The sequence below is a fragment of the Salvelinus sp. IW2-2015 genome, linkage group LG6.2, assembly GCF_002910315.2.
Source record: "Salvelinus sp. IW2-2015 linkage group LG6.2, ASM291031v2, whole genome shotgun sequence".
Taxonomy (NCBI): Eukaryota; Metazoa; Chordata; class Actinopteri; order Salmoniformes; family Salmonidae; genus Salvelinus; species Salvelinus sp. IW2-2015.
In genome coordinates, this window is record NC_036846.1 from 8,457,200 (window position 1) to 8,482,361 (window position 25,162).

Sequence of the window (25,162 nt, forward strand, 5' to 3'; positions counted from 1 at the left end):
AATAAAATGTGATGTGTGAGTGCTGGGCTAGAACAAAAACTTGCACATCCCTGTAGCGCTCCTAAACCGAATGAGCATTGAACTCGTCTTGCACTAGGACTCAATATGTGGAGCGAGAAAAAGGGAGCGGATTCTGACTGACTACAGTCTCCTTATTGTCCTCACCGAAATATGGGGCGGATTTGTTGACTGTCTCAGACCGGCTGGTTGGGTTTCTTTCTCGGGAAGGACAAGACAATGTATGTTTATCATAAGCGTTTTAAAACCACATGACCCTTTAACAATATGATCGTTTGAGATTCATAAAAAAAGTTTTAAAGTCTATTGCACCTGGCTGGATACTACTCATGGAAAATGAAGATAATCTCTCGGATGAATTTCGGGTGCATGTTGTCGTTCCGAGTAAACCCAATCCAATACTCGAAAAACGTATTGTATTCAAAGTATACAAGAGGAGATGGTTAATTTTGTTCGTGCTGTGCTTGCTAAATTGCTCGAACTCTATGGTAAGTAGTCTACTTGTCATTTGCTGTCTCCCATATGACGTTGGCTGTTATCTGTCAAGTAATGAATTATGTGATCTTTAAAAAAACTTTTTGTAGCAATGTAACATCTCTGTAGCTAGGTTTCCATCCAATTGGCAACAGGTTTTCATGCGAATATTCTCAAATCCGCATAAAGAAAATATGCAAATTTCCCCAAATCCGCATAAAGAATATATGCAAATTTCCCCACCATTGTTGTTGCCACCAAACTGACTTGTTGCTGATAAAAATCAGTCCGTGAGACCAATGCATTATATATACACTAGTTGACTGTCAGGGAGCGCTGTTTTGAAGCCACCGGGCATCCAGCTTGGCACTCCCTCCCAATCGTTAAACATATTTTGGAAGCTATAGAAATGCATTTAATAATGTCTACATTTATTTTGCCACGTTTATTCTATTAGAGACACATTAATACATACTTTTAAATTATATTATTATACATAAAAATAAAATATGTTAAAACATCTTCCGTATTTATTTTAGAAACTACCTTTGTTACTTTCCCCAATTTTAAAGAAATTACTTAAATACATATTATTTTGGCATTAAAACTTTCAATTGAAATACGTTTGATTGAAATACTTTGCTCCACAGAGTTTCTAAACCGAGAGGCGCAACATCGAGAGACTTCCGGGAACGCTTTCGATTGGGGTTTGGAAAGTTAATCAAAGAAGTCAACAATTCTTCCTTAGTTGTTAATTTTCTCGAAATCTAAAGGCACAACGTAGGTTCTAGACAATGTATTGTGTAGCTGAACATGTTATTACTCCAACCTCGTGAAAATGACATACTGACACATTTACATTTTTGTGAAAAACAACTTTATATCGAAGGAGTGCCTTTGATTTGACGGCCTGCACATCAAATCTAATTGTATTTGTCACATGCGGCGAATACACAGGTATTCGAATACCTTACAGTGAAATGCTTACTTACAAGCCCTTAACCAACAATGCAGTTTTAAGAAGATACCTACAAAAAAGTAAGAGATAAGAAAAACAAATGCTTAAGGAGCAGCAGTAAATAATAATAGCGGGGCTATATACATGTGGTACCGGTTCAGAGTCAATGTCAACAGCTGGAGCGAGACAACCGTTACGCCTCGATCACAGCGACAGTGTCATTGCATTTTGGTACACCAGAATAACATTAATTTACAAATGCAGTGCGTTCTGTGTGGTGCATACGTTGGATTTATCAAACTGCGTCAAACTATGTGTAGACGGCTTGAGAGAAATGGTAGCAGAAGGTAAATGTTGAACTTTTGTTGCAAACATATCCAGATGATGCTGCATAACATTTTGCCCAATAACTGCAAGGCAAATGAATGTACGTCTGGTGTCCCGAAATGCAATGGCACTGTCGCTGTGATTGAGGCATTAGACCCAATGATGTGTTTCTACGCATTAGCTTTGCTGGCCAACGTTGCTATGACAAGGAACATCAAACTCATCATTGTGCACTTTCACCACCACCCTGTGAAGTTCATCGTAACTTGTTTTACCTTTAGCCTAATAAGACTGCATGCTTTCCAAAGTCGTAGTGGGAGGACCACACATTACATCGCGTGACTCCAATTTTACTTTAATATGATGGTTATTATATCAATATTTGTGCATACATGCGTTTCCACCGCCATTTGTTGCATAATTAATTTTACTGACACGAAAAGATCCCATTTTGTCTAGGGTATTTTGTTTTGTCGACATTTGAAAGTTTACTCACAAATTTGCTGTTTCCATCAGGCCTGTCGGGACATTATTTTTTATCGGACATGTACTTCACTTGCATAAAAAGGTTGGATGGAAACAAGGTTTGTGCCGCTGATTGCTACAATGTTCCAACAATGTAACAATCTCTATAGCACCTAGAAAAGCACCTGACATGTTGGGTTTCTCAACTGTTGACAGCTAACATGTCCTGAGAAAAACTTGGCTAGTGACCTGTATTGTAACCTACAGGTTACTTTCTATCGTTTGTGATCCTGATATAATATGGTATATTATGTGATGCCAAGTTATCCCTGAAAGAGTAGCCACATTTTTGTGCCAAACATACTGCTGCAGACACACACATCCAAAATGTGTGTTCGCCTTCACTATGAAATATAATAGCCACAATGAAATACAGTAGCCTACACTGGAATTTCAGGAGTCATCATGCAACATGAGAACTCCTTCAGCATATCACTCATTGAGTCAAAATGCATTTGGTTCAGACTTCTACAGCTATCTGACATACTGTATGGTGCACCCTAATATGTCAGAGAATGTAGCTAATGGGGCTATTGATTTAGCCCTGGGGCTATTGATTTAATAGGGGATGTGTGCCTTAGGGCAAGTGTGCCTTAGGGCAAATACCCCCCAAAACCATACACACCATACACCCCCAAATCAACATTCCATCTTATTATCTGTCATGTCAACATAGTTGTTTCCACACATCATTACAGAAATCTCAAATAATCCTTTAACAGTTGTAAGTAATACCCACACTGTAATTACACGATACATGTATGTACTACCATCTATATACAGTATTTGCATTGAGGACACTTCGAATTCTACATCCATTCAAAGAGGTTATATTTAACAACTAAGGTGGAAACCTACAGTGGAAGGCTGTGCTCACATATGCAGCAGACAGTGGTGGCATTGTGTGCCCATGCCAGCTGACCTACTCCTTCATCTCGGCTGCATAAATGAGATTTTCTTGAATGTCAATAAAAGATAGAATTGTACGGAATCCCTTTGTTGTTGCAGTGTCTGCGAACAACTCACTTCCATCCAATTGGTTATGCCTCTTGTCAAGACACTGTGTATTGTGTACTGTCACACAATCACACAATGGGATGCTTTGGCTTGCCCCAGAAAATCTCAGTTATTCAAGTTGAAATTCAGGAGAGTTTTATTTGGTCCTCTTTAAAGTAAAAAAAATGTAATCTTTGAGGGAAACTGTATGGTTAACCTGCTGTGGTTGTATAGGCCTATCACTGTTCATTTGGCTGGGATGGTTGGTCTCACTTCTCAGTATAGGAATTCTCTATGTTCATTTGACCAGTGAATGCCAATATAAATAGGCCTATGTAAACGCTTCATAGTAGCCTCTGATTTGATTAGATCAGCATAAAGCTGGGTCATGTGCTAATGTCTTGTGAGTCATAACTTCTGTTTTCACGTGACTTGGCGTTCCACAGGGCAAGGTTGTGATTTACTTCCTGCTCAGTGATGTATCTTTTAATCACATGATCACATACAGTGGGGTCCGAAATCATTGACACCCTTGATAAAGATGACTGTATAAATAATTAAATATACTGCGCTATATTGTATGCTCCAAAAATKGGGAAATTATATTATTTTATACTAATAGTATTGCTCAGAGAAAGAGATTTTGTTAAACAAGTAATACTTTTTCTCTCCAAAAGGTAGGGGTCAAAATTATTGACATACCTTTCAATACCTCACCTTGAGGTATGTCAATGAAGGGGGGGGTGTCAATGTAAATAGGCTGGGTGGCCATTTGATTAATTGTTCAGCAGTCTTATGGCTTGGGGGTAAAAKGAGCCTTTTGCACCTAGACTTGGTGCTGACAATTGTTTGGGCCTTCCTCTGACACCGCCTAGTTATATAGGTCCTGGATGGCAGGTAGCTTGGCCCCAGTGATGTACTATCTGCCCAAAGTTACAATGCGGAGAGCATACTGTCAGGCTGCACCACAACTCCACCGCCGCTGACCGCAAGGCTGTACAGAGGGTGGTAGGCTCAGCCGAACGCACCAGTGTGCACCCAATGGTGCGTTCGATTGAGCGTACTGTCGTGGCTTTACTTTAATTTATCTGAYGACTTATTTATCTAATCAACTAACTATGTTTAATTGTTACCCGATTTTAAACTAATCATGTTTAAAGAGTTACCATCTCCCAAATTAAACTCTTAAGGTCTTTACCTATCACATCCATAAAACAGTCAATGTATTCATCCTAACCTCGTACCATATCATCATTCTGAACAGTTGTAACCTCATGCATCTGCAAAAAAAAAAAAAGGTCTTATGATTCAGTACTACACAAATTGRTTTAATTATGTATTTACTAGCTAACTAAATGATAACACAGGATAAACATACACACTTAATACAATAGAAAAGGTCCATAGCGGACTGACACAATATGGCGGCTTTTTACAAAAGACCTTTTTGGATCCTCACAGGACAGTCATGACAGTACCACCCTCTGTAGAGCCTTGCGGTCAGCGGCGGTGGATTGCTGTACCAGGCTGTGATGCAGCACGACAGCATGCTCTCTGCTTGTAACTTTGGGCAGATAGTACATTTGAGGAAATGAAGAACAGATATGTGTGTACAAGTAGCACTAAATAAAGATGTAGATTAGATAATGTAATACCCCATTTATTGTATATAATCAAATGTGTTTGTGCCTGTGCTTGTATCCTYAGTTATGGCTGACCTTTGCTCCAGTGGCAGACCAGTCAGCCCAGTTCATGGGTGTCACCCTGGACCAGATCAACTGGCTGTCCATCATCTATATGGTGGTGGCCATACCTCTCAGCTTTGGGACCACATGGATGCTGGACACCTTAGGGCTCCGAATCACAGTATGTACAGATCGGTCAAGGTAGACCCCATACAAGTCTCCCTTGTAAAAGAGGTCTCCTGACCTCAATGGGACTTTGTGGATAACCTGCCTTTGTCTTTGTTTACAAGCCTGTGCACACACGTGTCTGTTTCTGAAAACATAATCTGTCTACTGTGAGAAGTCTATATCCAGTACTTGAAATGAAAGAACATTGCATTCAAGATCTCCATGAAAAAAGGTGTACGTGGGAAATTCAGTGAAGTGTGAATGTTTGAGTCTGAAAAATCTCAGATAGTAAGAAAGTAAGCGTGTGTGCTGTCAGTGATCGAGGAAGCCGCCAATGTGCAGATGGCACTTAGATTTTAAGCGGTTGTACAAGTTTGCACCTGCACAGAAGAGATAAAACATGATAGGAGAACAAACAGTAAAATAAATGTTAAGAGAAATGTATCATAAGATAACTTAAACGAACATCCACACAAGTGTATAGTTTATTTGTGTTTTGTCCTTTCTTCCAATTGAGGAAAAACATACAAAGTCAACGTGAACTTAAATCATTCATTCTGTTCCCTCCCATGCCTGTTTCCCCTGTAGTTGGTGCTGGGTTCGTGGCTCAACATGTTGGGAGCTGTGCTGCGTTTCGTGAGCGTCCTGGGGAGCCATGTCAGTGCGGCCAAATTCCCTGTGGTGATGGGGGGCCAGACCCTGTGTGCCCTGGCTCAGCCCCTGGTMATTTTCACCCCCACCAAGCTGGCAGCGCTCTGGTTCCCAGAGCACCAGCGGGCCACTGCCAATATGATAGCCTCCATGTGTGAGTGAGCTATGGTTGCTGTCCTGTACAAGTTACTCTGTTAAAACCACCTATGTCAAGTCAACATTATTGGTTGAGTTACCACTTTCCATGTATGTTTAGTACAGTGGAGGCTGGTGGGAGGAGCTATAGGAGGACGGGCTCAGTGTAAAGACTGAAATGGAATGGTATCAAACACATCAGACACGGAAACCACATGTATGACTCTGTACCTTCAATTCCATTCCAGCCATTCCAATGAGCCGGTCCTCCTATAGCTTATCCCACCAGCCTCCACTGGTTTAGTATTGTCAGTTGCTCCTCTTGAGTTTTTAGATTTTCCAGTTACAGGAACCAATATTCCTGAAAGTAGGAAGAGAATATCAGATGTCTGGTAGTGTTGGCTTCAAATACAGGACAATACCATGCCAGCCTATTTTAATACATTATATTCCTCAGTGGCTTTTTTTCATTTTCTCCTTTYAGCAAATCCCCTTGGGATTCTTGTTGCTAGCATCTTTTCCCCTATGATTGTGGGGACCACCAACAACATCTCTTCATTGGTGAGTTAAGAAAAAGGACAAAGTTTAGCTAGCACATTATGAAGATAAATTGTTTTTGACTTTAAATTGCCTATACATTTATTAATCTATTACAAACCTTTTCCTCATCCATTGATCTTCCCAGCTGTTCATATATGCTGTACCAGCAGTCATCATCTGTTTCCTAGCAACAGTTGGGATCCGTGATAGTTCCCCCCCAACGCCCCCCTCAGCCAGTGCAGAAAGCTCCAACTCGGAGCCCTTCCTGGAGGGAATCATGCAGGTGAGTWGTAATCATACACACACAAAATGACAATACTGTACTACTTGATAATATCTTTGGTTACCCCTCAATTTCAACATTCACTTCTCATTATACAGTCGTGGCCAAAAGTTTTGAGAATGACACAAATATAAATTTTCACAAAGTCTGCTGCCTCAGTTTGTATGATGGCAATTTGAATATACTCCAGAATGTTATGAAGAGTGATCAGATGAATTGCAATTAATTGCAAAGTCCCTCTTTGCCATGCAAATGAACTGAATCCCCCAAAAACATTTCCAATGCATTTCAGCCCTGCCACAAAAGGACCAGCTGACATCATGTCAGTGATTCTCTTGTTAACACAGTTGTGAGTGTTGACGAGGACAAGGCTGGAGATCACTCTGTCATGCTGATTGAGTTCGAATAACAGACTGGAAGCTTCAAAAAGGAGGGTGGTGCTTGGGATCATTGTTCTTCCTCTGTCTGCCATGGTTACCTGCAAGGAAACACGTGCCGTCATCATTGCTTTGCACAAAAAGGGCTTCACAGGCAAGGATATTGCTGCCAGTAAGATTGCACCTAAATCAACCATTTATCGGATCATCAAGAACTTCAAGGAGAGCGGTTCAATTGTTGTGAAGAAGGCTTCAGGGCTTCCAAGAAAGTCCAGCAAGCGCCAGGACCGTCTCCTAAAGTTGATTCAGCTGCGTGATCGGGGCACCACCAGTACAGAGCTTGCTCAGCAATGGCAGGTGTGAGTGCATCTGCACGCACAATGAGGCGAAGACTTTTGGAGGATGGCCTGGTGTCAAGAAGGGCAGCAAAGAAGCCACTTCTCTCCAGGAAAAACATCAGGGACATACTGATATTCTGCAAAAGGTACAGGGATTGAACTGCTGAGGACTGGGGTAAAGTCATTTTCTCTGATGAATCCCATTTCTGATTGTTTGGGGCATCCGGAAAAAAGCTTGTCCGGAGAAGACAAGTTGAGCGCTACCATCAGTCCTGTGTCATGCCAACAGTAAAGCATCCTCCATTCATGTGTGGGGTTGCTTCTCAGCCAAGTGAGTGGGCTCACTCACAATTTTGCATAAGAACACAGCCATGAATAAAGAATGGTACCAACACATCCTCCGAGAGCAACTTCTCCCAACCATCCAGGACCAGTTTGGTGATGAACAATGCCTTTTCCAGCATGATGGATCACCTTGCCATAAGGCAAAAGTGATAACTAAGTGGCTCGGGGAACAAAACATTGATATTTTGGGTCCATGGCCAGGAAACTCCCCAGACCTTAATTCCATTGAGAACTTGTGGTCAATCCTCAAGAGGCGGGTGGACAAACAAAAACCCACAAATTCTGACAAACTCCAGGCATTGATTATGCAAGAATGGCCTGCCATCAGTCAGGATGTGGCCCAGAAGTTAATTAACAGCATGCCAGGGCAGATTGCAGAGGTATTGAAAAAGAAGGGTCAACACTGAAAATATTGACTCTATGCATCATGTAATTGTCAATAAAAGCCTTTGACACTTATGAAATGCTTGTAATTATACTTCAGTATTCCATAGTAACATCTGACAAAAATATCTAGACACTGAAGCAGCAAACTTTGTGAAAATTAATATGTGTCATTCTCATAACTTTTGGCCACGACTGTACATAGATTCAGTTTTAATCATACTTCATCTAAGAGAGGTAGTGGCCTATATCTTGCATTGAATGATCCATGACTGCAATCGTATGAAAGGAGCATCTGAAACCCCCCGTTTGCCTCCTGTTCCTTTGTAGTTGCTGAGGAACAAGGCTTACATGATTCTCCTGCTGTGCTTCGGCTCAGGGATCGCCGTATTCACCTGCTTCTCTACACTGCTGGAGCAGATCATGTGTGTCCGAGGGTACCCTAATGTAAGCACCCACTTATGATCCCAAAGTAACAACAAGATTTGTTTTTTCATTGCAAAAGAATGAATGAAAGATTATGGTCCATGATTCTGTTTTCTGAACAATATTTTCACCATCACCAAAATAATGAATGAAACAATGTGTTGTGTTAGGACTTTGCAGGACTGTGCGGGGGTCTCTTCATTGTGTTCGGTATTGTCGGGGCTGGTTTCCTGGGACTGTACGTCGACAAAACCAAGAAGTTTATAGAGGCCACCAAGGTTAACATGAGCCTTTCAGCGCTGGCCTGCATTGCCTTTTCAGTGGTGAGTACAGGTCAAAGGTCAGGGTTATCAGTCTTGTACTTCATGAAGCACTGTGATGATGAAACACTTTTCTTCAAAGTTGGAGGAAAATAGGATATATTTGCAGTTGTGTGTGTGTGGTGTAGACAACACCTCATCCCTGTGCGTTTCCCCCTACCAGGTATCTCAGATGCGGAATCAGAGAATAGCCTTGGTCGTTGTTWGTTCGCTCTTTGGCTTTTTCGGCTTCTCCATTTACCCGGTTGCCATGGAGTTGTCTGTGGAGTGCTCCTACCCGGTTGGAGAGGCCACCTCAGCTGGCCTCATCTTCATATCAGGGTACTGTCTGATACTGGTTCATACAAGGACAACACACACTGAAGATCAAGACTGTAAATACAGGCTTATGTTAATAAGCATGTGCTTGTTTTTTCCCCAGACAGATCCAGTCAGTTATCTATATACTGCTTCTTCAGGGGTTGACCAAACCAATGGCCGACTCRCCCTTCTCTACCTGTTCTGCAGGAGGAGATGCAGCCTTGAGTTGGAGGGGTAAGTTAAGAACTGCCATGTGTATCAGCAGGATAAATTAATTGTATGCTAATTGAGGCACAATTGGTTGCCCACCGTTCAAATTCACAGGCAATTACAGCTATTAGTTGTTTTGTTAGCAGTTTAGACTTTGCATTTGTATGCAAATAACACACATGGTGGACCAAAATTGTGGCTGAAATTGAAACKGTGTTCTAAACCACACATGCTTTGCCACAGCTAAAAATATTAGTAGCAGATGCATCATGCCCATTGAAATTGAGGGGACAGGTGCCCCCACAAGCTAGTTTGTGACATAGAATTTTGCTATTACTTCCCCCTCCCAAAAAGAAATGACGTGCATGAYGCCTCTGGTAAAGGAAGCAGATCCACTTTTTAGACATTAAGGCCAAAACACAGTGACGATGGATGTTATGTTGCTGCTCTCAATTCTATTTAATGCATAATGAAATCCTCATTGATATGGGGCTTTCCTGTGGCTCTAGCAGTGTGATTCTCTCTAGAACACACACACTGTGATTAGTTGCTGTTGGCAATGGGCTTAGCGCGTCATTGACTCTTTGTGTGATCCTCTCCACAGTGCCCATGCTGGTGATGGCAGGTCTGTGCAGTGCCTTTACCTGCTGCTTTGTTATCTTCTTCCACACGGAGTACAGGAGACTGGACGCTGAGGCACAGGCTAGTGGGAAAAAGACAACTCTGACAACCTGTGACAGCATGCCAAACCGTAACAAGACAAACTCTGACGACCCGCCAGACTCCAACAACAAGACAAACTCTGACGACCCGCCAGACTCCAACAACAAGACAAACTCTGACGACCCGCCAGACTCCAACAACAAGACAAACTCTGACGACCCGCCAGACTCCAACAACAAGCCAAACTAACAACACACAAGACTCTGACCAAAAGGAGGAACAGGCCAGTGGTTAACTGAACTGCTGTTGAGATGACCACCTCACTGGCATCATTTCGGAAGCACGCCAACTCTCACAAGAGGCCAAATGTATTGACTTACCAATACATTCCTTTATAGTATATATATAGTATCTAGACAGGCGGGTTGCCTCTCACAATGTATCAATGCGTCAGCTGGGACAGAGGACAAATTGCTCCTAGGTCTGGGTTTCCGAGACTAGTAGAAATACCCCATAAATGTCTGATTACTATTGTAAGGCAATGGTAAGGAAGGCATTTAGAATGTAACAGTAATCATCTGAAGTGAATGATTAGATTTTATGGTGGTGGTAAACTGGGCTTTCCTTTTTAATACAGGTATGCACCGAATAGCACCTTTGTCCTGAAGCAGAGCAGAAGTCATTTCTGCTCTGTAAAAGTGGACATATTTCAYATGCAAAAGAAATCCAAAACCTGAATTGACTAGAATTTCAATGGAATTAAACTTTTGTTGGTGGACATGTTTACACCCCAAAAGCATACAAAAAGGTAGACTAGTTCATAAAAAAAATCCAGATACATAAATTGCCACATGTCTGTTCCACTTTTATACATTGTGTTTAAGTGACGTTTTAAACTACTCGTAAATATACAAAAAAATAAGTTATTAAATTAACCACTTTATTGAATTCCATGTCAGTCATTGTTTTCTTTCCTTGAAGAGGTGGCTAAGAGGAAAGGAATAAGGGCAGGAAATGTAAACGTTACACAATGGCCAACAGAAGACTACAGTTTTAACTGTTTCCCAATTTCCATTCACATAAAATACATAAAAAAGAGCACTCTGGATTCAGGCTCGCCTGCTGCTTTTTGCCCATTTGCAACCTCAGGTTTTTAAAAGATCCACTTTAATAGAGCCCCACAGTGGAGGTGTCATAATACCCATAAAACCTAGCGGTCAAACAGGGAAATGGTTCCAAACGTTTATCCACCATTCATTTTTCCCATAGGGAATTTTAGAGACACTTAAAATAAAGGCTGTTTCGTGTAGGCTGACCCTGGTGTGACGTTTTGATAACCATGTACATCTCTCGGACAAGGAGACTTGTCAATAGATATGGCTCTATTTACAGATTGAAAATGCTAACTAGCATCAAAGTAGACAGGTTTTATGGGTCATACTGTGGTACTCTATAGGACTATGAGTAATATGTGGTAAAAAATGAACAACAAAATGGAGGGGGGGAAAATAAAAGAAAACGAAAGAAGGACCCGAAAGAAAGAACTTTAAAAAATATGGTAATTTTACAGTTAATACCTTGAACGGCACTCACCACACAAAGTCGAAATAACAAAAAAGGTCTAACGAGGAAATCTTGATGCAAGAGCTGGCTATGTGTGTAGTATGGCGTGTACGGGCTCAGAGCTGCAGGGCACAGAACTGCTGGTACACAGCTAGGATGTGGTGGTCGAGCTCGGCAGTGAACAGCAGGTTYTCCAGTGTCCCCATGTACTGCTGGATTGTCACATGGTGCTGCAGAAGGGGAAACAAAGAACTAAATGAACATCAATTGAACCTGAATTACATGGAAAATAATTGACTGAAGGAGTAGTAGCTACCATGAGGAAGATTTGCTGCAGCCTCTCGATGCAATTCTTGTACCAGGGCGTGCTGAAGTCCACACTGCCTGTCTCGCAGCGCACCAGGTGCTCCGTCAGCATCATGATGAAGCGCTACAGGGACAGAAGAGAGGAAATAGAAGCGAGAGAAAAAATAATGGTAGAACTTAAGGTTGAAAATGGTCTGTAATCATACAGAATGTCATCACTGAAAGGGCTGAACAGTGAAAACAATACAGGCAACCATGTTGCTGACAGTCTATTCAAATTCACAAAGCTTTATTGTCCATCCAGACCAGTACCTGGAAGATGACCAGGAAAAGGTTCTTCTGCTCACTCTGGGCCGACTCCACCTTTTCCTGCAGACGCTCGATCTGCTCCTCCAGCTGACCGTCCTCATCCTCACTGTTCTTCTCCATGTCTTCCTCGTCTCCACTGTCCTTCTGCTGAGAGATGGAGGGAGAGAGAGACACGAGAGAGTCCTATTTGCTTGTATGTTAGGCTCCTCTAGTTCCTTTAATATGGTAATAATGCTGACATGTACTGATGACTTATCAGGAAACAGACTAAACTGACAAAAATGTTTGAAAGGGACAGTGTGTCCATTCAAGGCCAAATTAAATTAGTTGGTTTGATAAGATCACGTGTGACGCAGGTTTAGACAGMAAAACTAGGGCACCATTAAAAAGGTCACTACATAATCAAGAAGGGAACATTCTGCTTTGTGCAAACCTTGGGGGGAAAAAAAGTACTGGCACAATCAGTACAATATTCAGAGCAATATTGTTGGTTAATTCTTGGCTTTAAAAAGTCTAGAAGAGGCTCTGCTTACAGCAGTGGTTGCTAGGACACCCTCCTGCTGCCTACCTTCTTATGCTGTTGCCTCTCCAGCTTATCCTTGGCCTCTTCCAGCTCTTTCTGAATCTTCTGGACGTGTTTGTTCATCTTACGGATAGTGGAGTGCAGAATCTCCCACACGTAAAACCTGCCCGCCACAAGGCCACGCATGGATTATCCATGAGTTATTTCATTTCAAAACAGTTATACTGTATTAGGATAACTGAGAAAACTACTTGATCGATATTCACATTATTTAAATTACAGCAAGGGAAGACACAGCAAACGTGTGCGTGTGCACACGCAGAGGGTTTAAGGCCCACCTGGTAAACTCATGAGCCATGCTAGGGGAGAAGAGCCAGTTGGCTACGGCTGCACAATCCACAATCTGTGTACGGATCAACTTGTCCACCAGCACAGAGACCATCTGCACAAACAGACAGGTCAACCACACTGAGTTACACCAAAGACTCACCTTTCTCCATACAATCTATGGTCACGGCACAATTCACAACATTATATTAAAAGAGAACTTGTTTTTTTACAACCAAATCTCTATTTGTGATGTAAATGGCATGTTTTGTGACGTTAACGTTTGAGAAACTTACCCCAAACCAGTGATAGAAGAAGTTAAGATATCTGAATAGAAAATGACTCAAGTAAAAGTCACCCAGTAAAATACTACTTAAGTATATTTAAAACCAAATACTTTTACCCAAGTATCAAAAGTAAATGTAGTTGCTAAAATATACTTAATTATCAAAACAAATCATTTAAAATTACTTATATTAAAACCTCTATGGGATCGGTGTCCCCCTCCCCCCCTCCCCCGTGGGACGGTTGAGCTAACGTAGGCTAATGTGATTAGCATGAGGTTGTAAGTAACAAACAAAAAATCCCAGGACATAAACACATCCGATATGGGTAGAAAGCTTAAATTCTTGTTAATCTAACTGCACTGTCCAATTTACAGTAGCTATTACAGTAAAAKAATACCATGCTATTGTTTGAGGAGAGTGCACAATTATTATTAATAATAAACCAATTAGGCACATTTGGGCAGTCTTGATACAACATTTTGAACAGAGATACACTGGTTAATTGGATCAGTCTAAAACTTTGCACATACACTGCTGCCATCTAGTGGCCAACATCTAAATTGTGCCTGGGCTAGAATAATATATGGCATTTCTCTTGCATTTCAAAGATGGTACAAAAAAACTAACAAAAAATGCATGTTTTTTTCTTTGCATTATCTTTTACCAGATCTAATGTGTTATTCTCCTACATTAATTTCACATTTCCACAAACTTCAAAGTGTTTCCTTTCAAATGGTATCAAGAACATGCATATCCTTTACAGGTAGTTAGATTTGGGTATGTCATTTTAGGCCAAAATTGAAAAAAAGGGTCCAATCCTTAAGAGGTTTTTAAGCAAACTAGACGGCACAATTTTCTTGTTTTTTAATTTATTTACGGATAGCCAGGGTCACACTCCAACACGTCAACATCATTTAAAAACAAAGCATTTGTGTTTAGTGAGTCCGCCAGATCAGAGGTAGTAGTAATGACCATGGATGTTCTCTTGATAAGTGTGTGAATTGGACCATTTTCTGTCCTGCTAAGCATTCAAAATGTAGCGAGTACTTTTGGGTGTCAGGGAAAATGTATGGAGTAAAAAGTAGATCATTTTCTTTAGGAATGTAGTGAAGTAAAAGTTGCCAAATATAAATAGTAAAGTACAGATACAMAAAAACACTACTTAAGTAGTACTTGAAAGTATTTTTAATTAAGTAATTTACACCACTGCCCCAAACAGCAAATCACTTCCTCGTCCTTGTTGTTTAGTATGGGGCCCTGAAAACACTTAAACCGCAACAAAAACATTATTTTAGAAAYGGCAAAGCTCTCAGTATAGTGATGCAGGTCTTTAGATGTTGTACACATGAAATTGTGTCATTCCGAAATAAATCCTAAATGTTATATTCCCTTTTGCGCTCCTCGAGCCGCCTTGAGCGGTTCCATTTTCCGTGGAGCCTGCTGCAACAGGTAACTGCCAAAATAAAGGAAACACCAACATGTTGTCTTAATCGGAGGGCCTGTTGTCCGGACCTCTGCCAGTCTCTAATGGGGGTGCCACAGGGTTCAATTYYCRGGCYGACTCYTTTCTCTGTATATATCAATGATGTCGCTCTTGCTGAGGGTGATTCTTTGATCCACCTCTACGCAGACGACACCATTCTGTATACWTCTGGCCCYTCTTTGGACACTGTGTTAACWAAYCTCCARACGAGCTTCAATGCCATACACTCCTTCCATGGCCTCCCAACTGCTCTTAAAATGCTAGTAAAACTAAATGCATGCTTTTCAACCGATCACTGCCCGCACCCGCCCGCACGACTAGCATCACTACTCTGGACGGTTCTGACTTAGAATATGTGGACAACTATAAATACCTAGGTGTCTGGTTAGACTGTAAACTCTCCTTCCAGACTCACATTAAGCATCTCCAATCCAAAGTTAAATCTAGAATCGCTTCCTATTTCACAACAAAGCCTMTTTCACTCATGCTGCCAAACATACCCTCGTAAAACTGACTATCCTACCGATCCTTGACTTCGGCGATGTCATTTACAAAATAGCCTCCAACACTCTATTCAGCAAATTGGATGCAGTCTATCACAGTTTCATCCGCTTTGTCACCAAAGCCCCATATACTACCCGCCACTGCGACCTGTATGCTCTCGTTGGCTGGCCCTCGCTACATATTCGTTGCCAAACCCACTGCCTCCAGGTCATCTATAAGTCTTTGCTAGGTAAAGCCCCGCCTTAGCAACACCCACCCATAGCACATGATCCAGCAGATATATTTCACTGGTCATCCCTAAAGTCAACACTTCATTTGGCCGCCTTTCCTTCCAGTTCTCTGCTGCCAATGACTGGAACCAATTGCAAAAATCACTGAAGTTGGAGACTTATATCTCCCTCACTAACTTTAAGCGTCAGCTGTCAGAGCAGCTTACCGATCGCTGCAGCTGTACACAGCCCATCCAACCAACTACCTACCTCATCCCCATATTTGTTTTTCTGCTCTTTTGCACACCTGTATTTCTACTTGCACATCCTCATCTGCACATATCACACCACTGTAAATTGCTAAATTGTAATTACTTCGCCACTATTGGCCTATTTATTGCCTTACCTCCTTACTTCATTTGCACAAACTGTATACAGATTTTTCTATTGTGTTATTGACTGTACGTTTGTTTATCCCATGTGTAACTCTGTGTTGTTTTTGTCGCACTGCTTTGCTTTATCTTGGTCAGGTCGCAGTTGTAAATGAGAACTTGTTCTCAACTGGCCTACCTGGTTAAATAAAGGTGAAATAAAAAAATTGGGTGTTGGGCCACCACGAGCGGCCAGAACAGCTTCAATGCTCCTTCTACAAGTGTTTGGAACTTCCTGTGTGGAAGCACCCCATGCTTTCAATATGCTTTGTATCCCTCATTTACTCAAGTGTTTCCTTTATTTTGGCAGTTACCTGTCAAATGGACGGAGAGGTGTTACTCGAGCCGCAACAAAATGGAATATAGCGTTGCGGATAAAGTTCGGACATAATTTCATGTGTACAACATMTAAAGACCCGCATCACTATACTGAGAGCTTTACAGTTTCTAAAATGATGTATTTTAGGTGTTTTTGGAGCCTTTGTTCAGGTTTTTTCATGGCCCACATACCACACAACGAGGATGAGGAAGCGATTTGCTGTTTGGGGTAAGTTTCTCTAAAATGTGAAATTACAAATAAGGTGTCTGGACTCTTCAATGACATGCCATTTAAAAAAAGGAAAAGAGATTTGGTTGTAAAAAATAAACACATTTCTTCTAACTCTGGGGAAATGAGTGTTCTAGTGTAGGTGAATGGGCCGGTTCTAACCTGTGGGTGGTTCTTCCAGACCTCGTAGACCACCCGGAGGATATGCAGCTTGCCCTCGTCACAGTCCGTCAGGGCCTTCAGGATCTCATGGAACCTGGGAGACAGAAACAGGACACTTTAGGTGTTGTACACACAGACAAAGCACGTGTGTTCATTCAACTGCCTAGTAGCATAGCAATGCTACACTAAGCCTCAAGACTGAACAATGCCACCCTTTTCTGTGGCACACAGCAGAGCAGGGCACAGGAATGGAAGGTGTGGGTTGGAAGAACAGGCACACTCACTTGGCCAGGGCACTGAAGGAGTGGCTGAAGGACTTGGCAGCCAGATGGAGGAGGGTCTGCAGGAACACCTCTATCTTCAGGGGGTTGAAGCCCTCGCCCTCATCTGGAAACAGACAAAGGAGGAGTGAGTGAGAATGAGTAGAACATATCCCAATAGGAACACGGAAGATGAGTGTGTTCGGGGGCTAACTGACCGTCGTCATCTTCCTGGTTGGGGTTCGGCACGTCTTTGAGCACGGTGAGGATCTCCTCGTTGGAGGCCCGGTTCTTGATGGCGTTGCCCACCGCTATCGCCACCGCATAGCCTGGCAGCGCACCTGGACAAAGGCAGAGGTGTAGTCATGTTGTATTTCTGATGGTGCTTACATCAAAGAGTTCAACAGAAAAGGAAGACGGTGCACACTGTATTTAGTTCACTGGGATAACAACACGAATGTGCAGCGGTACCCCTGGGGCTTCTTTGAGGTTGACACTCAGAAGGCAACACATCTACAATACAACAGAAAACCAAATGGCAGACCAAAACTTTTCAATAAACCATGCTCACAAAGACAAGCACATTAGAGTCATCTTAGTCCCCAGGCTATGCTGAACCAACAGACAGCATCTTACAGAAATTAAACCTTTGGAGAGGCGGTGTACTTACTGTTGGCCTCATCTTGGTATTTGTAAAAGAAGATGGGGTCGGCTGGGATGAGTCCTGAGAAAGTGGGAGGGACGATGTCCACTATCCGCTGATGATAGGAGAGCCTGGAGGTGAAGAGCAGAAGCTCATTGGTCACTTTCTAGAGACAGACTAAGGAGAGCCATCTCTATACATATCCATCCCTATGTATGATCTAAAACAAGCTGGGTGCAACACAGCAGTAGTGGATCTGAATGGAAATACCTCATGCATTTCTCCAGAACCTCCTTGACAAACTTGGGCTTGGGTTTGTCTGCATCCAGGGCCAAACAGTCCACCCTTTGGAGATGAACGTGAACAGATGAGCATTGCCGTAACCATAATAAGGAGTGATTCCAACTACATCAAATAATTCAGTTGATGAAGACAGCTGATCTTACCAGTCGTCCCAGCTCCATCGGAACTGAAAGTTGCTCAAATGGTGGGAGAACCAGTTGAGTAGTCGGTCTATGCAAATAGTGTTCATGCTGTCCAACCTCACGTACATCATCTCTGTGGCTTGGGCCAACTGGGAGGAGGCTGTTAAGGGGTTAACTATCACTATTTATGTGATGTAAAACAAGTATCCAAGCCTGACAAAAAACAATTATGGTTGAATTACTGGTTTAAAAAAGTAGGATCTCTGAAAAACGTATTTCTGAATTTTCCCCGTGGTATTTTGTGTACCCTAGTTTCCCCGTATTCAATTTTTGGGCAGAGAAGAAAAATGCATTCCTGAAGTAGTCAAATATTGTGTCCCAGTAGCGGGGTGAAGGATACAACTTGGGGCAGGGARCCTGGCTGCAGCTTGCAGAGCTCAATGAGCAGCGTGGTGTACATAACATCGATGTGGGGGGGACAGGGCAGCTGGAAGAGCTCTCCAAAGATCACCTGGCAGAAGACAGAGGAATGGAAGTGAACTAAGTTCCTGTTCTCCAATTGATAAAACTCCTGGGTATGAAGCAGTAATGCACTTACCTCCACAATGTGATAGTTGAGTGGGATCTTGTTTTTCCCTGGATAGCTCAGCAACTGCGCAGCACTGATATAAAAAAGAATATATATATTTAAATAAATGTCCTCTCACATTTGCTCAATCACAAATGACTAACTCGAACAACAAGAGGACACATTAAGAAGTCCATTAGAATGTACAACAGCTCACCAGGTCTTCCTCTCTTTCCAGTGGGACTTGATGATGTTGTGAAGGTTATCCTCAATAACAAACCTCTCCACAGAGTGGCTGCCTGGCATGACAGGGCCCTGTGGTCAGGGAGAGGAAGAAAGGCTAGTTCAGAGCATTCCAAAAGGCAACCCCATTCCCAAACGTTTCTCTTTCTCTGTACTCTTGACTGGTCTGAGAGAGGGAATGGTACACGGTACCTCGGGGGCATCGGTGTAGTCGAACATGCGAAAGATAACGCGGGGCACGGGGTACTGGCAGTCGGGCATGTGGGCTGGTGGGGTGAAAGGTGGCAGGTTGTGCTGCAGGGCCTCACACAGCACGCTGTCAAAGGCAATGTACGGCCGCAAGATGTGGCGCTCCTGCCAGCGGTCCTTCTTTAGCTTTTGGATCTGAGCGTACAGGCAGTCCAGGTACTGAGGGAGAGAGAGGTGGTGGTGATGGAATATAATACTTATCAACACTGGTATCTCCTACTTCAAATCAAAGTGTATTTGTCTGCTTGCACAGGATAGAACAGATGTAAACAGTACAGCAAAATGCTTACTTACAAGCTCTTCCTCAACAATGTAGTGTTCAAAGGTAAGAAATAGAAAATCCAGAATAGGGTCTTAAAAAAAACACTGAATCAATACTTGTCTAGACAAATAAAAACACAATAAATAAAAACAACTTACCTCTTCTTGTGGGTGTGGCTTCTCTGCCGTCCAAACCTGAAGCATGGGGACATGAGTCTTCAGTCGCCTCCTGAAAAACAGTAGATCGGTGTCACCACGATCGTCTCACCACTTTTTAGTGCAGTTGACAAAGGCGTCTCCCTCAAAATAGTCATGAATTTAAATTGCATTACGTCATTAAACAGTTCCTCAACAAAAGAGCCAGAAAGACACTACTGTAAGTCTCTCTGGATAAGAGCATCTGCTAAATGACTCAAATGTAAATACCAAACTATAGTGGAAGACAGAAAGAAAGAGTACTTGAGATAACCGTCAATCTGGTTGAGGAGCCGGTCCATCTCTACGTCCTTCTTCTCATCAAGCTCCTTCCCAACCCAGGGGAGACTGGAGAGTACAGCATAGACAAACCAGTCCGAACGCACCTGGGAAGAGTTAAAAAAGTCAAAATGCACCAATAGTCACACTAAACAGTATATACACACTCAGTGGCCAGTTTATTAGGTACACCACCACGTTCATGAAGTGGTTTGCTCCTACAGACAGTGAGTCATGTGGCTGTGGCTTACTGTATAAAGCAGACAGACAGGCATCCAGTTACTGTTCGATTGAACGTTAGAATGGGCATAACGAGTGTCCTACAGACCCCTTGACTTTTTCCACATTTTGTTATGTTACAGCCTTATTCTAAAATGAATTAAATTCATGTTTTCCTCATCAATCTGCACACAACACCCTATAATGACAAAGGGAAAACAGGTTCATTTTATATTTTTGCTAATTTATTAAAAATAAAAAACTGAAAAAGCTTATTTACAAAAGTATTCAGACCCTTTGCAATGAGACTCGAAATTGAGCTCAGGTGCATCCTGTTTCCATCGATCATCCTTGAGATGTTTCTACAACTTGATTGGAGTCCACCTGTGGTAAATTCAATTGATAGGACATGATTTGGAAAGACACACACCTGTCTATATAAGGTACCACATCTGACAGTGGATGTCAAAGCAAAGACCAAGCCATGAGGTCGAAGGAATTGTCCGTAGAGCTCTGAGACAGGATTGTGTCGAGGCACAGATCTGGGGAAGGGTATCAAAACATTTTTGCAGCATTGAAGGTCCCCAAGAACAGTGGCCTCCCATCATTCTTAAATGGAATACGTTTGGCATAACCAAGACTCTTCCTAGAGCTGGCGGCCTAGCCAAACTGAGCAATCTGGGGAGAAGGGCCTTGGTCAGGGAGGTGACTAAGAACCCAATGGTCACTCTGACAGAGCTCTAGAGTTCCTCTGTGGAGATGGGAGAACATTCCAGAAAGACAACCATCTCTGCAGCACTCCACCAATCAGGTCTTTATGGTAGAGTTTGGCAGACAGAAGCGACTCCTCAGTAAAAAGGCACGACAGCCCGCTTGAAGTTTGCCAAAAGGCACCTAAAGACTCTCAGACCATGAGAAACCAGATTCTCTGGTCTGATGAAACCAATAAGTTTTATTGGTGCGGCAGGTAGCCTAGTGGTTAGGGCGTTGGGCCAGTAACCGAAAGGTTGCTGGATCGAATTCCCTAGCTGACAAGGTAGAAATCTGTCGTTCTGAACAAGGCAGTTAACCCACTGTTAGGTAGGCCATCATTGTAAATAAGAATTTCTTAACTGAATTGCCTAGTTAAATAAAAGGTTACACACATTTCAGTTTTATCTCACTCTTCATTCAAAGACTCAATCATGGACACTCTTACTGACAGTTGTGGCTGCTTTGTGTGATGTATTATTGTCTCTACCTTCTTGCCATTTGTGCTGTTTTCTGTGCCTGCTGCTGCCATGTTGTTGTCATGTTGTGTTGCTACCATGCTGTGTTGCTGCCTTAGGTCTCTCTTTATGTAGCATTGTGTTGTCTCTTGTCGTGATGTGTGTTTTWWTTTTTTTTTATCCCAACCCACGTCTCCGCAGGAGGCCTTTTGCCATTTGGTAGGCCGTCATTGTAAATAAGAATGTGTTCTTAACTGACTTGCCTAGTTAAATAAAAGATTGAAATCTTTAGCCTGAATGCCAAGCGTCACGTCTGAAGGAAACCTGGCACCATCCCTACGGTGAAGCATGGTAGTGGCAGCATCATGCAGTGGGGATGTTTTTCAGCGGCAGGGACTGGGAGACTAGTCAGGATCGAGGGAAAGATGAACGGAGCAAGGTATAGAGAGATCCTTGATGAAAACCTGCTCCAGAACACTCAGGACCTCAGACTGGGGCGAAGGGTCACCTTCCAACAGGACAACATCCCTAAGCACACAACGCAGGAGTGGCTTCGCAACAAGTCTCTGAAAGTCCTTAAAGGGCCCAGGCAGATCCCGGACTTGAACCCGATCTAATATCTCTGGAGAGACCTGAAAATAGCTGTGCAGCAATGCTCCCCGTCCAACCTGACAGAGTTTGAGAGGATCTTCAGAAATACAGGTGTGCCAAGCTTGTAGCGTTATACACAAGAAGACTCGATGCTGTAATCGCTGCCAAAGGTGCTTCAACAAAGTACTGAGTAAAGGGTCTGAATACTTAAAAAATAAAAATAAAAGAATATCACATTTACTTAAGTAGCAAGAATTTCTACAAACCTGTTTTTGCTTTGTCATTATGGGGTATTGTGTGTCGATTGAGGGGGAAAAACCAATTTAATCAATTTTAGAATAAAGCTGTAACGTAACAAAATGTGAAAAAAGTCAAGGGGTCTGAATACTTTCCAAAGGCACTGTAAGTGACTTTGAGCGTGGTATAATCGTCGGTACCAGGTGCACCGGTTCCAGTATCTCCAATGGTGCGACAAACAAAAAATATCCAGTCAGCGGCAGTCCTGTGGGCAAAAAAAGCTTGTTGATGAGGTCAAAGAAGAATGGCAAGTATCGTGCAAGCTAACAGGTGCAGTAAAACTGTGGTGCTCAGAAAGGCATCTCGGAACGCACAACTTGTGGGCACACAATCACCAACACTGGACAATTGAGGAGTGGAAAGACATTGCCTGGTGTGACGAATCCCGGTTCCTGTTGCGTCATGCTGATGGCAGAGTCAGGATTTGGCGTAAACAGCAGGAGTTCATGGCCCCATCCTGCCTGGTGTCAATGGTACAGGCTGGTGGTGTAATGGTGTGGGGAATGTTTTCCTGGCACACGTTAGGTGCCTTGATACCAACTGAGCAACGTTTACATGCCCCGGCTGTTGTAGAGGCAAAAGGGGGTACGAACCAGTAGTAGATGACCGTACCAAATAAACTGGCCATTGAGTGAACTACAATTCATGGCTTTAAAATGTATCAATAACATGTTACCTGTGGAACATCCTCCTCCTGAGTGACGCTAACAAAGTTCTCAAACATGGCCACCATGGAGGGCGCAGCAATCACGTGGCAGTTCACCAGGTCACAGAGGAAGCGCACCTGGAGAGAAAAGTGTGTCAAACATTATTGAAATGCACCTGTAAACGTTTTTGAGAGACCCTTGCTAAATTTGCCTGGTGAATCTGTGGACCAATTATTTTATGGCACCAAACACTTACTAGGTAAAGAGCTTCGGTGTACAGGTTGGCCTTCAAGGTCTCTTTAAGTTGTCTGATCATGGCCTCCACAAACTCCCCGCCAAAGTTGTAGTTCCTGGCATTGAGAAGGCCCACTAGTGTTGTGTACACGGTCAGCTTCTCGGGTAGAAGTCGAGCCCTGTCAAAACAAGACACACAATTAGAATGTGGAACCTTTCTGTACTGTACCTATGACTGCACTAAAAGTATTTAAAATGTATTAGAATAACTTGGAATAGCTTACACAGCACACAAGATGCGCAGGATTTTGTTTTTGTAATTGGGGAGGTCCGCTTCCAATACACCTGCGAGACCTTCCAAGTTGCTTTCCAGGGAAGAGGTACTCTGCAAATGAATTAAGAAGTTGGAAAACAGCATACCTGGTGATTTCAGGGGTCAAATCAGACAACAGTATAGCGAGTGACAAAATGCACACATCATCCAGAAAACATACCCACACCTACTGAAAAGCCCTATTACCTTTTCTCCCACTCGACATATCAGTGATTCCAGGCGATCCTCAATCTCAACGGGCTCAGACGTTCTCCTTCTTTTGTGAGACTGGCCACCTAGAATGAGATGGACACATACATGATGATTGACGGTGAGATGGAACAGATAGTCTGAGATGGACCCTTCCTTCAATTGAACCTTTTGTGCTAACATGTGAAATTCTTCTCTCTTTAAAAACATTATCTTACAGTAGTGTAGCTGGCTACTAGTTAATTTCACAAATCATTATTTTGCAGATCCATTGTGGGGTAAATGGCAGAGGCTACAAGCCTGCTAGCGAGACAACTTTTTGACATCACTAGTTGCAAGCACCCCCAAGGTCTGAAATGTGCCCCAAAAACAACATTTAGTTAAAAAGGGGCCATCTGCAGTTGCTACATCCATTTTTGGACTTATAAATGAATGATATGTACCCATTGATTCTTGACTAATATAACTTAKAAACACCTCATGAGCTTAATTCAACTGCATACCCCATCAAAACCCAAAATAGAAGCTTGTTTAACTCCAATGTTTGTAAACAAACTAGATGAAAAACAAATAAATGCTGATATCATGGATGGTCCTTGCATCCATAGCTATGTCTATGAATTTGAGAGTGGTTACATTTCAACAGCCCCATCCCTCAGCTTTGTATCGAAACAGGGGCTGGGTAACCTCTTATTGTTTCAACTGCTGATTATCACTTTATCACAGTGGTTAACAACAAGACAATATATAAATGATTTGTAGGTAAAAAATATATAATAATTAGGTGGGTGCTTACATTTGTCCCATTTCAAATTGAAAATGTAATTTTAGCATATTCCACTCCCTGAGACAGCCTCGGCCAGGGATCAACAATTATTGACCGCGACCCTGAAACAATTAGGTTTAAGTGTGTTGCTCAAGGACACATGTTTCACCTAATCAGCACGGGGATTCGAACCAGAGACCTTTAGGTTATTGGCTTAACCGCTAGACTACTACTTGCCGCTGGTAGGATAGGGCTACATACGATGGTGGACGACGGGTAGTTAGGTAGCTAACTAGCTAGACAATTTCTAGCTAACCGGCTAAAAGCAAGGGCTATGTTAACCCATCAGGCTAGCCAATCATGGGGTGTTGGAAAACGGCCAATGTGACTTGCAAAATACTTGGTTTGGTGTTTCACATTGATGTATGAACCGATAGTCAAATAACTTATCACGTTAGTTAATCACTATGGTGATTTAACTAGTACGCAAGGTAGCTAGCTAATTTAGCATGCTGCACATTGACTACAGAGTGAGCAGCATCAACTCACGCTGGCTTCAGCGACCGTTAAGCTAACTAACGTACTTTGGCCTCGAATTAGCTAGCTAACGACCACTTACCATCATCCCCGTCACTGTGCCGTCTTCTAGACATTTTATTATTGACACCGTTGGATTAGTAACTGTATGCTGCTTCTTATTGATTATGGTAACAGTATCTTTCGAGATAATGAGATTAGTTATCAAGCTTTGAGCTTTTCAATAGTGGTCAGATTCAAGTG

General features: G+C 42.5%; 2 protein-coding genes across 3 annotated transcripts; one reads left to right on the forward strand and one right to left on the reverse strand.

Moving 5' to 3' along the window:
• The first annotated feature begins 250 nt into the window (after positions 1-250).
• On the forward strand, positions 251-10,928 carry LOC111965786 (solute carrier family 49 member A3-like). The gene is made up of 10 exons (XM_023990081.2): positions 251-506; positions 5,006-5,164; positions 5,740-5,956; positions 6,422-6,498; positions 6,623-6,760; positions 8,535-8,651; positions 8,801-8,953; positions 9,114-9,271; positions 9,372-9,484; positions 10,065-10,928. The coding sequence occupies exons 1-10, from the start codon at positions 348-350 to the stop codon at positions 10,370-10,372; spliced, it is 1,599 nt and encodes a 532-aa protein (XP_023845849.1). The 5' UTR covers positions 251-347; the 3' UTR covers positions 10,373-10,928.
• A 340-nt stretch (positions 10,929-11,268) lies between these two features.
• On the reverse strand, positions 11,269-25,143 carry LOC111965785 (nuclear cap-binding protein subunit 1). 2 transcript variants are annotated; one of them, XM_023990080.2, is made up of 22 exons: positions 25,002-25,143; positions 23,614-23,702; positions 23,378-23,478; positions 23,116-23,272; positions 22,889-22,996; positions 19,883-20,004; positions 19,583-19,652; positions 19,106-19,321; positions 18,888-18,985; positions 18,701-18,764; positions 18,503-18,613; positions 18,124-18,251; positions 17,948-18,022; positions 17,705-17,808; positions 17,253-17,375; positions 17,059-17,161; positions 16,775-16,868; positions 13,163-13,266; positions 12,870-12,987; positions 12,305-12,445; positions 12,003-12,116; positions 11,269-11,916 (listed from the first exon to the last, which is right to left on the reverse strand). In XM_023990080.2, the coding sequence occupies exons 1-22, from the start codon at positions 25,033-25,035 to the stop codon at positions 11,803-11,805; spliced, it is 2,388 nt and encodes a 795-aa protein (XP_023845848.1). In that variant the 5' UTR covers positions 25,036-25,143; the 3' UTR covers positions 11,269-11,802. The 2 variants fall into 2 exon arrangements, with proteins under 2 accessions (XP_023845848.1, XP_023845847.1); XM_023990079.2 differs by having other exon boundaries at positions 12,305-12,448.
• Between the last annotated feature and the right edge of the window lie 19 nt (positions 25,144-25,162).